At 42.3% G+C, this 13,891-nt stretch overlaps 1 protein-coding gene across 11 annotated transcripts in view; it reads left to right on the forward strand.

Moving 5' to 3' along the window:
- LOC137521675 (serine/threonine-protein kinase BRSK2-like) overlaps positions 1-13,891 on the forward strand; it is a 427,652-nt gene that overhangs the window by 295,108 nt on the left and 118,653 nt on the right. For all 11 annotated transcript variants that reach the window (XM_068241266.1, XM_068241267.1, XM_068241271.1 and 8 more), the window contains 2 exons: positions 5,029-5,169; positions 12,337-12,453. In XM_068241266.1, coding sequence (XP_068097367.1) covers positions 5,029-5,169; positions 12,337-12,453 — 258 coding nt within the window. The remainder of the gene's footprint in view (positions 1-5,028; positions 5,170-12,336; positions 12,454-13,891) is intronic.

Genomic DNA, 13,891 nt, shown 5'->3' on the forward strand with positions numbered 1-13,891 from the left:
TGCGTTGGGGAGCGTTACAGGCTGCACTAACTTGCGCCTGTAACGTCTCACTGTGAAAGCAGCCTCAAAGGACACCCGAGGTGAAAATAAACTAATGAAATAAACAATTGTATCTATCTTCCTTCTCCTAAAAATGACTTATTAAGATATTCCACAGTTTTATTTTATGTTGAAATCTACTTTTTAAGTTTTAACTGTGTTATTGTTTGTGCTCAATGACACATTCATTGAAGTATGCCAGAGCTAAAATCTATGAACTATTGACCCTTTTTATCTCTTTCCTGCTCTCAGAAGCCATTTTCTGCTAGGAAAGTGTTTTATAGTTGGAATTTATTATCAGTGAGATTCACACTGTAGTCATTTCCTGTCTGAGTCAGGACTGAGTCAGCCATTTACATACCTGATATTTAATTATTTCAGTGAGAGAAAGAAAAAAGGAGCACAGCATAGTTATTTGTGTGCTAGGCACTGTACATACTCATGTCTATCTCATCATGTCACATGTCACCTTGGGTATCCTTTAAAGAGTACCTGAGATGAGGAATAAAAAAGAACATATACATATCTGGGGTATATGATCGTCCTCTTCCGCCACCGGGGTCGTCCACAATTGGCCCCGAACTATCCTCCAGTTGGTGGCCATTCGGCACAGTCCGGTCGCGTGCGATCCCCTGTCATAAGCAAAGGGAACCGGGGGGGGGGGGGGCGCCCAGCCAGGCCATGCATGCGCAAAAAGCCCAAGACCGGAGGACTTTATGAAGCCAATTGCGGACGATCCTGCCGGCGGAGGAGGAAGATGAGGGAGACGGCAGGACTGCAGCACATTCCACTGCTATAACTCAATGGAGTGGGGGACTTGGGGCCTATACCTGGCAATAAAGGGCACATCAGGGTGAAACAGAGGGCACATCAGAGATCCCAACTATTAGTGCTGGTGTTTTGTTTGCATTTTAAACATAATTTTGAATTCACATGAATACCACCCTTCAGCACTATTCAGCACTGAACCTGCGGACAGCGTCAGTAGGAGATAACCTACTTGCACTTCACCTCACGTCTTAAGTGGCTCCATACTTCCTCCTTCCTAAGCTGATCAGCTGTCAGGGTCATGGGAAGTGCAATTAAGTGAACTCCCCCTGACCCTTGTCAGCAGGTTCAGTGATGAATGGTGCTAAAGTGTGGTGGAATGATGTTCCAAATTCACCAAAAACACCAAAACTACAAACTACAGGTGAAACTCATAAAATTAGAATATCGTGTCAAAGTCCATTTATTTCAGTAATTTAACTTAAAGAGAAACTCCGACCGGGAATTGAACTTTATGCCAATCAGTAGCTGATACCCCCTTTTACATGAGAAATCTATTCCTTTTCACAAACAGACCATCAGGGGGGGCTGTATGACTGATATTGTGGTAAAACCCATCCCACAAGAAACTCTGAGTACGTACTCTTGGCAGTTTCCTGTTTGTGAACCTTGCTGCATTGTGGGAAATAGCTGTTTACAGCTGTTTCCAACTGCCAAAAAAGCATGCAGCAGCTACATCATCTGCCAACAGTAAAAATGTCACCATGTAATAAATGTCAGAATGTAAATCAGGGATTTAAAAGATTTTACAATGGGCAAACACTGACTAAATAATTTATACATAATTATTGTAAAAATGAAGCACTTTTTTTATTACATTATTTTCACTGGAGTTCCTCTTTAAGGCCTCTTTCACAGTGGGATGTTGCGTTTGATGCGACATTAAGGTCGCATAACGTGCCCCTAATGCAACGCATTGAAAGACTGTAACTTGGACGTTATAGTACATTCTTTAGCCCTGCGTTTGGTGCGCCGTTTTCGTCGCACAGTGATGGACCGAAAACGGCGCATGCGTTACATAAAAGAAAAAAAACATTACTGAGCTAGTGCAACACACACAACGCAGCAGATTTGTTGCTAAATGCACAGCATGCGGCACTAAATATTGCTACACGCTACACACAACGCAACGTGTGCACTGTGAATGTTGCACAGACTTAGTATTGTTGTGCGTTAGTCCACGTTAAAACATTTTCTAACGTGCGACTTTAACGTCCCACTGTGAAAGAGGCCTAAAAGGGGATGCTAATTTATGAAATAGGATCCTTTTGCAGGTGTTTTGGATAAATTATCGGATTAAATTCTCATACTTTGAGCCTAGAATATTGAACATTTTCCCAATATTCTAATGGTCTGAAATTTTGATTTTGGGGTTCCCATAAATTGTAAGCCATAATTATCAAATTATAACAAATGAAGACTTGAAATATCTAGCTTTGCATCTAATGAGTCTATTTCATATATGAGTTTCACCTTTTAAAGTGGATCCGAGATGAACTTTTACTCATTGCATAATTGTGTTCCTTTCCTATTGTTTATAGGGCATTCCTCAGGCCAAATCATTTTTTGTTTTTGTTTTAATGCTCTAATTCCCTATAGACTAAATAAGCCACTCCCACAGGTTTTCAGAGAGCCAAGGCACTTTCAGACAGTAGCAAGGGCTCATGGGAGCTCAGTCTGGGCAGGAGGAGGGGGAGGTATTACTAGCCAGAGATTTCAGAGGCAGAGGAGAGGAGGGAGGAGGAGGGGGATTAGTTTTGTTTGCTCAAGATACAGATAAGCCTGCCTCTGTGTAATATTTACAAACAACATGGCCGCTGTCATTGTATCACAGGAAGAAATATTCTTATTATATTGAAGCTGTTTGCAGCTAGATTTGCTGTGTAAACTATCTAAACTTTAGATAAGATATATAGACAAGTTACTTGTTATAGCTAGTTTTTCATCTCGGATCCGCTTTAAAGAACACCCGAGGTGAAAATTAACTGATTGCATCTATCCTCTTTCTTCTAGAAATGACTTTTTTAGATATCTTTGGCTGGCGGTTGTGTGGCGCAGAGGTATGCTGTGGGGCTTGTGCCCTTTGGTGGTGAAGCTTTGCAGGCTGCATGGAGGGGGCGGGGCCTCGGTGTTGTGGGCGAGGGTGGATCTGCGTGTCCCCGCTGAACGCATCGGGCTCTGTGCCCCTGGTGGGTCGGTGGGTCGCTGGGTGGCGGGGTTGGTCGGGCGGGGCCTGGTGCGGAGGCGGGACTGGCGAGCGGGGCAGGGTGCGGCGGCAGGGCGGGCGGAGGAGGTGTGGTCCGGAGCCTGCCGGCCTGGCCACCATTGCGGGGGAGAGACCGTTTTGGAGGTTGCTGTGTTTGCCGTGGGACATGTGAGTACAATTGTATTTTGTGGATTAACTTTACGTTATTGTACTGTGTGGAGCTCTTTTGTTGAGGTGTGGTGGTGGGAGCGTGGCAGCTTTGGAGGAGGGAGTCCTTGTGTGTCTTTGCCTGGGAGGTGGGGGACGGCCTTGGAGCCGTCCCGGGGCTCATCTGGACCATTGGCTGGTCTTTGCTTGCGGTGAGTGGCACACGGAGGGTGTTGGTGGTGGTCCATCCCTGTGTGGGGAGCTGCGGACCCTCGTGGCCCTCGGCAGAAATGGATGTTGCTGGACGAGGACGAACTTCGCTTGTGGACTTTTGTGACTTATTTTGTTGTCTTTTGTCCTGTTGCTTGTGAGTTTTGGTACAGAGTGGATTGTTGTTGGTGGCACTGTCTGGCCATGAGCGCCACCTCTTGAGTTTGTGTATGGAATGTTACTAATTTAATTGCTTGCACTCTGTTAGACATTTATACATTTTAGTCATCATGTTACATTTGCTATTGTAATCAGCAGTTCTGTATTTTGTATCAGTGTTCATATTTGATGTATATCATTGTCTGTATCATTATGTATCCCTTGTTGGTTTTCTTACATTGTACAGCGCCACGGAATATGTTGGCGCTTTATAAATAAATAATAATAATAATAATAAATATCCCACAGATGTATTTTATATTTAACTCTACTTTTTAAGTTTTTATTGTTTAATTGTTTCTGCTCAGTGACACATTCATTGAAGTATGCCAGAGCTCAAATCTATGAACCGTTGACACCCTTTTTCTTTTTTTCTGCTTTCAGAAGCATTTTCTGCTAGGAAAGTGTCTTATGGCTGTATTTCCTTATCAGGGAGGATTATACTATAGTCTGACCCAGTCCTGACTCAGACAGAAACTGTCACTTGCATACCTGATTTTCAAACCTCTTATGGTGGCCATACATGGTACAATAAAAACGTTTGATTATTCCGTTTATTTGATCTAAATGATCTAATCGAATTAAGTTGAAAATATTTTTTTTTGCAGATCAAAAAATTTGAACGATTATCCTGTTTTTTCAAGAAAAATCAGATCGGATATGCTGGAAAAACATTTATATTCGATCTAACGGAATAATCAAACTAAATTATCTAATGGAAAAAAAAATGAAAAATTGTACCATGTATGGCCACCTTTAGGCAGAAAAAGAAAAAACACAGCCTAGTTATTAGTGTGCTTGGCACTGTACAGACACATGTCTATCTCATCATGTCACATGTCACCTCGGGTATCCTTTAAGTTGAATTATTAAAATAAATGGACTTTTGTACAATATTCCAATTTTTCATGTTTCACCTGTATAAGAGCAGGCAGTGCATGAGGAAACAGATGGCACTATAAGAGTGTAAGGAGGCACTACTGTAGGAGGGGGAAATGAAAAGCACTATAAGGGATAGCAGAACTGACCAGGCATTAGTGTGTGTATTGGGGGGATACAGCTTCAAAATTAGCATATACTGTAAGAGGCGGTAGGGGAGCGTATCCAAACTCTTCCTGGAAGCTCTTTAGCATGTACCTAAACCACTGCTTCTGCACCATATATTTAAGCAAAATAAGAGTAAATTGTCAGTAGAACTGCCGTCAAAATAAGTGAATATCTCATAAATCACAAAATCTAGGTTTTCTTTATTATGTATGAAAAGGAAAATCATTTAAAAGAAATAATTGCATATTATCTATGACCCTAATCAGTTCACCTAACGCAAAATTTGAGATTTAGCTCTGTAAACTTTCTTTACTTTCTTGTTCTCGTTTCAGATACTTGGTGCTTGAACACGTGTCCGGGGGAGAACTTTTTGACTACCTTGTTAAAAAGGGGCGACTTACGCCAAAGGAGGCTCGAAAATTCTTTCGACAAATCATATCTGCTCTTGATTTCTGTCACAGCTACTCCATATGGTGAGTCAGTGCTCTTGTTTTCAGCAGCGCTTGCTAAAGATAGTTCAGATTGAAAAGGTTACAACCATCCGGCTCCTTAAACAAACTGACGGATATAGGAATAAAAATAAAAGGGGTTTTTGTCAGGGTGATGAGGAAGGAAATAGCTGAAACGATTATTGAAAATGAATGCAAGCCGAGCCAGGCATGCCGGTCTATTTATAGAGGTCTGAATGAGGCTATTGGCTGAGTTTCCGGCAAATATTTGCTGGTTTTCCTTTCACATAATAGATATAAAAGTGATTCCATTGCGTTGTTTGATCTGTGATTTGTCCTTTTATCTCCTCCTCACTCTCAGCCATTTTGGAAGCAATTTTAGGTGTGAAAATACGCTGGGATAAAAGGGGAGGCAGATCTATAAATCCAATTGTGATGCTGAAGAACTGATCATTTCAGTTATTAGAAATGAAAAATGCAGAAATAATATGTTGGCTCATAAATACAGCAGAACCCTTAAAAGGAACCTGAGGTGTGAGACCTATGGAGGCTGCCATATTTATTTTCTTTTAAACAATACCAGTTGCCTGGCAGTCCTGCTGATCTTTCTGGTCAGTAGGGTCAAAATCACACACCTGAAACAAGCATGCAGCTAATCTTTTCAGATTTGTCATGGACATCTGATTTGCATGCTTGTTCAGGGTCCATGGCTGAGGGCCCTTTCACACTAGAAATTGTTATTATCGTTATCTGTAATTTTGGCCAGCAGTTATCGCATGTGCTTTAAAGAAAACCAGAGATCTCCTGTTTTACTTACCTAAGGCTTTCTCCAGCCCCATAAGCATGGATGCGTCCCTCGCCGTCCTCCCGTTGTCATCTGTTCATTCGCAATCAGCCCCGGTAATTGGCTCAGTCGGCTTCAGTCTGGGTCTTGTGCGCATGCGCAGACCTCCTGCGCATGCGCAGAAGACCCTGGCTGATGTCACTGAGCCAGATCCCGGGTCTGATTGCCACTAAACGGAGTCACTCGGGAGGACGGCTAGGGATGCACACGTGCTTATGGGGCTGGAGGAAGCCCTGGTTAAGTAAAAAATCTTTCTGAGCGGAGATTTCTGGTACATTTTAACCACTTCCTGCCCCATGACATGAAAATAAGTCTCTGCACTCCCCTCCCTACACTCCTCTCCCTACAAAATCCTAGATAACACTGTTCATTTATCTCTGAGCTGATAACAATGCTACACAGTTGTAAAGGAATGACAGCAGACCCCTCTCTTCCTCCCAAGGAGTTCAATGGCAGGATTAATGTGGAAACAAGTGGAAAATAAACATTCCAGGTGCAGACAGATGTAACAAGCGAGTAGGGTATATACAATGTGTTACTAATACATATTAAAATGAACTGTTTAAATAAACAGGAGAGAAAGACAAATAAAATGTGTGGGTTTACTGTACAATAGAAGCTATTTACATTAAAGATATAATATATGAGAGTGGATAAATTGTGTATTTTTTCACTTTTTTCCTTATTTTCCTTTTAAAATACATAGAAAATAACGTCAATAATAAAAACAATTATCAGCCACGAAAAGCCTAATTTGTCCTGAATAAAACAATATATAGATTATTTAGTTGTGATAATTATTTATAAAGTTATTGCCAAAGTAATCAGAGCTGAGCTGAACTGTGAAAATTAGCAGGGTAGTGAAGTGGTTAAAGTGGCACTTAAGTCAAATAAAAAAATGAGTTTTACTCACCTGGGGCTTCCCTCAGCCCCCTGCAGCTGATCGGTGCCCACGTAGTGTCACTCCGATCCTTCTGGACCCACCGGCGGCCACTTCCGGTTTCGCCGTCAGCCGCCGACAGGCTGGGAAAGCGAGTGATTATTTGCGTTCCCAGCCACAATAGCGCCCTCTATGCTGCTATTGCAACATTTGTAACCTGAAAAGATGGTTTGTAATTGTTTTAAATCTAATCTTCTAGTGTGTGTATAGGTGGCTATCAACATTTGCAAACTGGTCATTGTTGGAGATGGTTAAAGATATGCTAATTGCTCTGGCCTGCATGCAGTTTTAATGCCAATTGTATGCAGCTTGGAATTGCGCCAATCAGATGCACTACCTGTCCATTTGAATTGACTCCTGTTTGTTTGAAGCTAAATACAGCCATGTACACAGTGGCATGGATAGAGGATGCAGAGGTTGCAACTTCAACTGGGCCCCTGGACCAGAGGGGCCCACTAGGGTCCCTCCTTGATCTATATTATCAGCTTGGTGCTATGCTGGTAATGAACACCTCTATATGTGCATTTAACCCATTAGCAGTTTCAATAGAGTTTTCTTGTTTGAGATAAGTGCACTACTTTTGGCCTCAGTCAGCAGAACTCTTGTGCTGTAAATTCTTGGAATGATTTGATCTCTCTCTATCAGCAGAAAATATAGAAACTGAAGGCAGAAGTCCTCTGTTATTGTCTCACACTGCCCCCTAGTGACAAGTGGCCAGAAGTACACATTACATTAGTACTATTTAGTAACAGGAAAATGTAACAAAGAAGACATTTTAAAAAATGTGCTATAATAAATTGGCCTGGAGCACTTGCAAGCCTTTAAATAAATTGGCTAAAGGGTTAATATTAGTAATCCTTAAGAAAACACACATGTTAGTAGATAAAGACTTGCTCTAATTACATAACATATGGATTGCATTGTCCACATTTTGATTTTAGTGATTTTTCTATAGTAAAAAGAAAAGAAAAAAAAGAGAAAGTCCTTTTTAGGATTTTCCATTTTGTCTGTGTCTCTCTTGAAGCCAATCCTGACATAATTTCCTCCCTTACTCTGGCTGTGTATCATTCCCGGCCCCCCTCCTAGTCTTCTGACACCCTCACCCAGCTCTGTAGTGAACTGCGAAATATTGGCCAATCAGAGAGAAACAGAGTTGCGGGAGGGGAAAACAGGAGGGAAATAGGCTTCAGCCAATCAGGCTGCATTAGTTAAAGTGAAGGTCCAAGCTAAAAAAAAAAAAGAAAACTTTACTTACGCGGGGCTTCCTCCAGCCCCTGGCAGTCGTTCTGTGCCCTCGCCGTAGCTCCGGTGGCTCCCGGTCTTCCCCGTTGCAGAAGCTGACCTCGCCAGGACGGGTGTCGACCCGTGGAGCGCACAAGAAGCCGCGTTCCCAGCCACAATAGCACCCCCTATGCGACTATTGCGGCCTTCTTGCCGCAATAGTCGCATAGGGGGTGCTATTGGGGCTGGGAACGCGAACAATCACTCACGTTCCCATGCCTGTCGGCCGGTGACGGCGAAACCGGAAGTCGTCGCCGGCGGGTCCAGGAGCATCGGAGAGGAGCTGCGAGGGCACCGATCAGCTGCAGGGGGCTGAGGGACGCCCCAGGTGAGTTCAACTCATTTTTTTGCCTAGACTTAAGTATCCCTTTAAGTCTGAGGGGAAAGTGAAGAAGAAAAAAAGAAAACCCAGCATGCCCTGCAACTTCCTTTGTGCAGCAGATGTACCAAATCAGATCCAGGGAAACTAAGGAATGATGTTTTATGGAGAAGAAAAATAAGAGTGATTTTTAACTTTTGAATTGATTTTTTATTTTATGCCCGACAGTTACACTTTAACAAACTGTTTCCTTACTCTAAGTACTCCTCTCTTACACTCAGCTGTCCTTGGTAGGTTTGAGGCTTCATATAAAAAAAAAGTTCTTGGGGGCCCCATGTAAAATTCCCTTAGTTACACCACTGCCTGTACATAGCCCTTTCAGCACTTTTATTATGCTCCAATATGACTTACCGTAGGTGACTGGTGCAAAGTTTTGCCATGCCATAGTAGACAAGTAAAAAAAATGCAGGACAGTTTGCCATAGATATCAATTGTATCACTGTGATCATTCAGATCCACTGGGCCTGATCTAATTTTGCTGCTCTAAGTGGCAATGGCTGACGTTTCAGATAAAAGCAGAATTTATTACAATGAAATACCGTGAGAGTGGTCATGGCTCAAAATGCTTAGGATCTACAATGTCCTACCACAGATTTATTAACGTCAGTATGCCACTGGCAATGGCTGCAGTGATCACCAGTATATAGTAGATGATGATGCTCTTCCACTATGGATTTTGCTATGAAAAAATATTTATAATAATTGCAACCTAAAAAAATATTATGGTATAAAAATCCTTCCCTTCCCTCCCTCATCCATGCTATTTTGATGGCCAGTAAACATTTAGCCTCTCCTCCAGAGCAGTAACCAGTTCACATAGCTCCCAACAACTGGGGTGGCAGTGGGGGGTACTTTTCATCAGGGCCGGATTTGGGCATTTTACCGTCTAAGGCCCACTGTCTCCAGTCCCTCACCCTGCCAACCCCCCCCCCCCCCCCCCCCATCCTGTGCACCAGCCGACCTGTGTGCTCTACCCGTCCCGTTTGTTTCCCTATTCCTGTGCTCTTATCTTGTGCTCCTCCCATTCTGTGGTTGGGGAGAACCCGCACAGGACCAGTGCTTCACTGCTCGCCCCTGTGGAAGCAGGGCGCCACGGACTGGGTTTGTGACTGCTTTGGTTTACATGTTTAGCAGTTTAACTGCCTTAGTGTGCCAGCTGACTGTCCACCCCCTGCTACATAGTACCCTAGGCCAGGGCATTGGTGGCCTTGCCCAGTGATGGGCTAAAAATATCACATGTGCGAAATTTCGCATCGAAATTCGCATTTTCACATCGCAATTCTAATGTGAAATTTCAGGGAAAATTGTAATTGATTTCGTATGTAATAGTAGTATTTCATAATTTTGCTTAATTTTCGCACAATTTTGCGAAATTTTGTGCCGACTTTGGCAGTTAATAGCAAAGTCCCCATACATGTTATTGCTGCCAAAACGGGTACATATGTCAAGGAGAATAGTGGGTAAAAGTAAAAAAAAAAAAATTCAAAAAGACATTGTAGTTTTTGAGAAAATCAATTTTAAAAATGCTAAGAAAAATGGATTTTTAAACTGTCATTTTTCCAAGTCTAAAAACCATTTTTTCTTTGTGTTTTTAAATTGTTTTTTTTCAAAAACTATATGGTTGTAACGATTGTATAACGTATTGGTGTAGCGACACAGACGTCTGATTATTGTGTGATCTGCAGAATCACCAATAATGCAGACTCTATACCTGATTATGTGGTGATCTGCAGTATCACCAATAATGCCAGTATGGAAGGCAGAGCTGTAATGACAATGGTGTTTGGTGTAACACTAGAGAGTAGATCTCACCAGAGGGGCTGGAGAGAGCTACCAGTGGAAATGGCAGAAAGTTTGACTAAACCTCACCAGAGGAGCTGGTGAGTACTATCTGCAAACAACCTGTGCTAGGCCCCACCAGAGAAGCTGGAGGGTACTAGCCACAATAGAAGCCGAGTAGCTAGGAGCCCACACCAGAGGGGCTGGTGAGTGCTATCAGTAACAGTAACTAGATAGTTAAACTAGACCTCACCAGAGGAGCTGGTGGGTATTATCAACAATAGTAATAAGATAGTTTAGCTAGACCTCACCAGAGGAGCTGGTGGGTACTATCAGCAATAATAACTAGATAGTTTAGCTAGACCTCACCAGAGGAGCTGGTACTATCAGAGCATCTCTCCAGTGACAAGGGCTCACTGGAGAGTAGAAGGGTCAGACAGGCAAGGTTCAGCAACAGAGAGGCAGGTACAGTACAAAATCAGAAGGCAAGAGAATAGTAATGATTCAGGCAGAGGTTCGGCAACTAGATCAGATGGGCAGAAGTACAGAAACGTTGAGCAGAATCAGAGTCAGAGATAAGCCAGAGTCGTACACAGAATATCAATAATACAATAAGCTAATAATCCTAGTCTTGTGTGAAATCCCTGGTTTCCTCCCAGATCAAAACACACCGGAATAAGTCTAAGGTCTGAGCGCTAACACTGACGTATTCGCAACAGCAGACAGTTTGCAAGTGAGCGGAGAAGGCTTATAAAGCAGCGAGGAGAGCCCACAGCCACACCCCTGCCAATCAGCCAATCAGAGCGCTGTGAGTCTCTCCTGAAGTCAGCCGACCGGCAGGTCAGCTGACGCGACTTCTTCCAGCATAAAGGTCCTGTCTCCGCGCGCGCCCGCGCAAGACAGCGACCCTATGAGCAACTGACAGTCCCGTCCCTGGCATGCTAGACACCAGCGGAACGGATGAGGCCTCAGTACCGAGAACAAAGGCGGCTGCAGAGGCATCCTGCGTACCCGCAGCTGCCATCATAGGGGATGTTACAATGGTCTATTTGGAAAATTCACGAAAATTAAGTTAATATTTATGCGAAATTATGAATGACTACGAAATCAAGTTAGTTTGCAAAATCGTAATTACGTATAGGCGTAATTGTGAAAATTTACGCAGAATTGTGCGAAATCGTAATTTTGCTGATTAACCTTGCATCAAATCCGGCCATGCTTTTCATTCTTGTTGATAAGTTGACAGACAAGGGGCTCTTTCCCATCTCCACATCTCCAAAATGAAAGTGGGGTAGTTGAGCTAATAGTGCTCTCTTGGGAAATGTGGCACCAAGGAGTCCCATCAGTCAAATCATAAAGGCCTGTGAGAAGCCACAGAAGGAAAATTAGATATGACACCCCCATGCTCTCCATTGGTTAAGTCCTTGGTAAGGATAAGCTTACTGTAGCTGTGTGCACTTATCGCAGTATGTCAATTTTGTAATAAATGAAGATTGTCCCTCAGCACTTAAAACAGTACATAATCATGTCACTAACTGCCCCTCACTAGCTGATCCCTACCATAATCATAGCCTTATGATACCTCTCTAATATGTTAATCTCAATTTTGTGGGTAACCAGTATTTTTTGGGACATATTAAATAGGAACCTTTGCAGGTGTTTTGGATTAATAAGCTGATTAGAGTCTGGCACTTTGGGCCTAAGCATATTAAACATTTTCTCAATATTCTAATGGTCTGAGATTTTGATTTGGGGGTTTTCATAAGTTCTAAGCCATAATCATCAAAATTATAAAGGCTTTAAATATCTCACTTTGCATATAATGAAATTATTTCATACATTAGTTTCATGTTTTAAGTTGAATTACTGAAATAAATTGACTTTTATGCGATATTCTAATTTTTTTAGCTTCTCTTATAAACACTTGCAGTAATCTGTAATCGTTTTCTTTGTTTTGTACCTTACCAGCCACAGAGACTTGAAGCCTGAAAATTTATTGTTAGATGAAAAAAATAATATCAGGATAGCAGATTTTGGAATGGCGTCACTGCAGGTCGGCGACAGTTTACTTGAGACCAGCTGTGGGTGAGTACCAGTTTTACACGATTGTATGTTCTCTATGTACTATTTTGTTTGTGCCTTCTGATTGTTAAATCCCGCTCTGTTACACATTAGGGATGGAAAAACATGTTCACCGGGGATCAGTTCCAAGCGAATAACGCCTGTTCGCATTTACCGCAAATTTTCATGTAAAAAAATTTGAGTTTGCATTTAACATGGAAGTCAATTGTCATGCCTAATAGCAATGCCCCCGTAGGTGCTAGAATAACCAAATTTGCATTGTATGTTAAAGAGAACAGTGGGGATAAGGGAAAAACAATATATATTTTTAAAGACCTTGTAGTTTTTTGAGAAAATCAATTTTAAAATTATAATAGGAAATCCATAAAAATCTAATTTCAATAAAGATACTAATGCTGCATTCAAAACTTTCAAAACTTTTTCTGCTGTTATGGTGTGGAGTTATCAAATACCTTAGAAGCACTGGCCCTTTAATTGCCATTGCCAAACAGTCGCATGCTGGGGGGGTCTTTTTATCTATAATATATTCCTCCTCTTCCCCTATTTTCCCCTCCTTCTAATGACATAAGATAGTGCACTTCCTAGTATAAACCTCAGTGGGAGTGTCTGAAGACTCTGATGAGGAGGGCGGGTTACGAATACACAATTAGCAAGGAGAAGAAAAAGAATGAGGGAGGAAATGATGTCAGGAGGTCAAAGGTAACCAAGATGGAAACTGTCTAAAATAGGATTCTCTGCTTTTCCTTTATAAAATTCACAGGAATCATAACATGGACAGTGCAATACATCTGTCATGTAAGTAGAACTAGTATTTATCTACTTATATATGTATTTTTTATTTCTAGGTTAGCATGGGTGTCACTTGTTCTTTAATGAGATTAAATGACAACCTATTAGTAGTGTAATTTTACACATATCAAAAGAAAGAGCAGGGAATTTCATGCCGGGGTGTCCAGGTGGTCCATACACAGTGTGTAATGACCACCATGAAAACTGATGGAACTTGAAGGGAGGCAGAGGCAAGAGAGGCTCCAGCCTCCGGGCGCTGTGTAGGAGGGGCGCAAACTCACTCAGCTATCATTCCCCTATTATGTTTGAAGCAGAGAGAAATAAGAAAAGGGGATGCATGTCAGTGACTGCAAGCCAAAGAACTAGAGATTAAGGTGTTGGGGGGTTGGGGGCCCTGGGGCGCCTCTTATCTAATAGCAATCAGTGTGTGACAGCTGGGGTGGGAGGGAAGGGGGGTGTGCACCTTGGTGTCTCAGCCTTGGGTACTGAAGCACTTTGTCCCAGCTCTGATAGGAGGGCACCCATCCTAGTTGGAATACCTTCTACTAGCTAACTAGTAATGGTGAGTGTTGAACAAAGCATAGCCGTGCTGAACTAGTCATCACCAGACCTGCTGCATGCTTTTTATATTCATGTTTAGACATGCTTCAAT

The sequence above is a fragment of the Hyperolius riggenbachi genome, chromosome 6 (genome assembly GCF_040937935.1).
Source record: "Hyperolius riggenbachi isolate aHypRig1 chromosome 6, aHypRig1.pri, whole genome shotgun sequence".
Lineage (NCBI taxonomy): Eukaryota > Metazoa > Chordata > Amphibia > Anura > Hyperoliidae > Hyperolius > Hyperolius riggenbachi.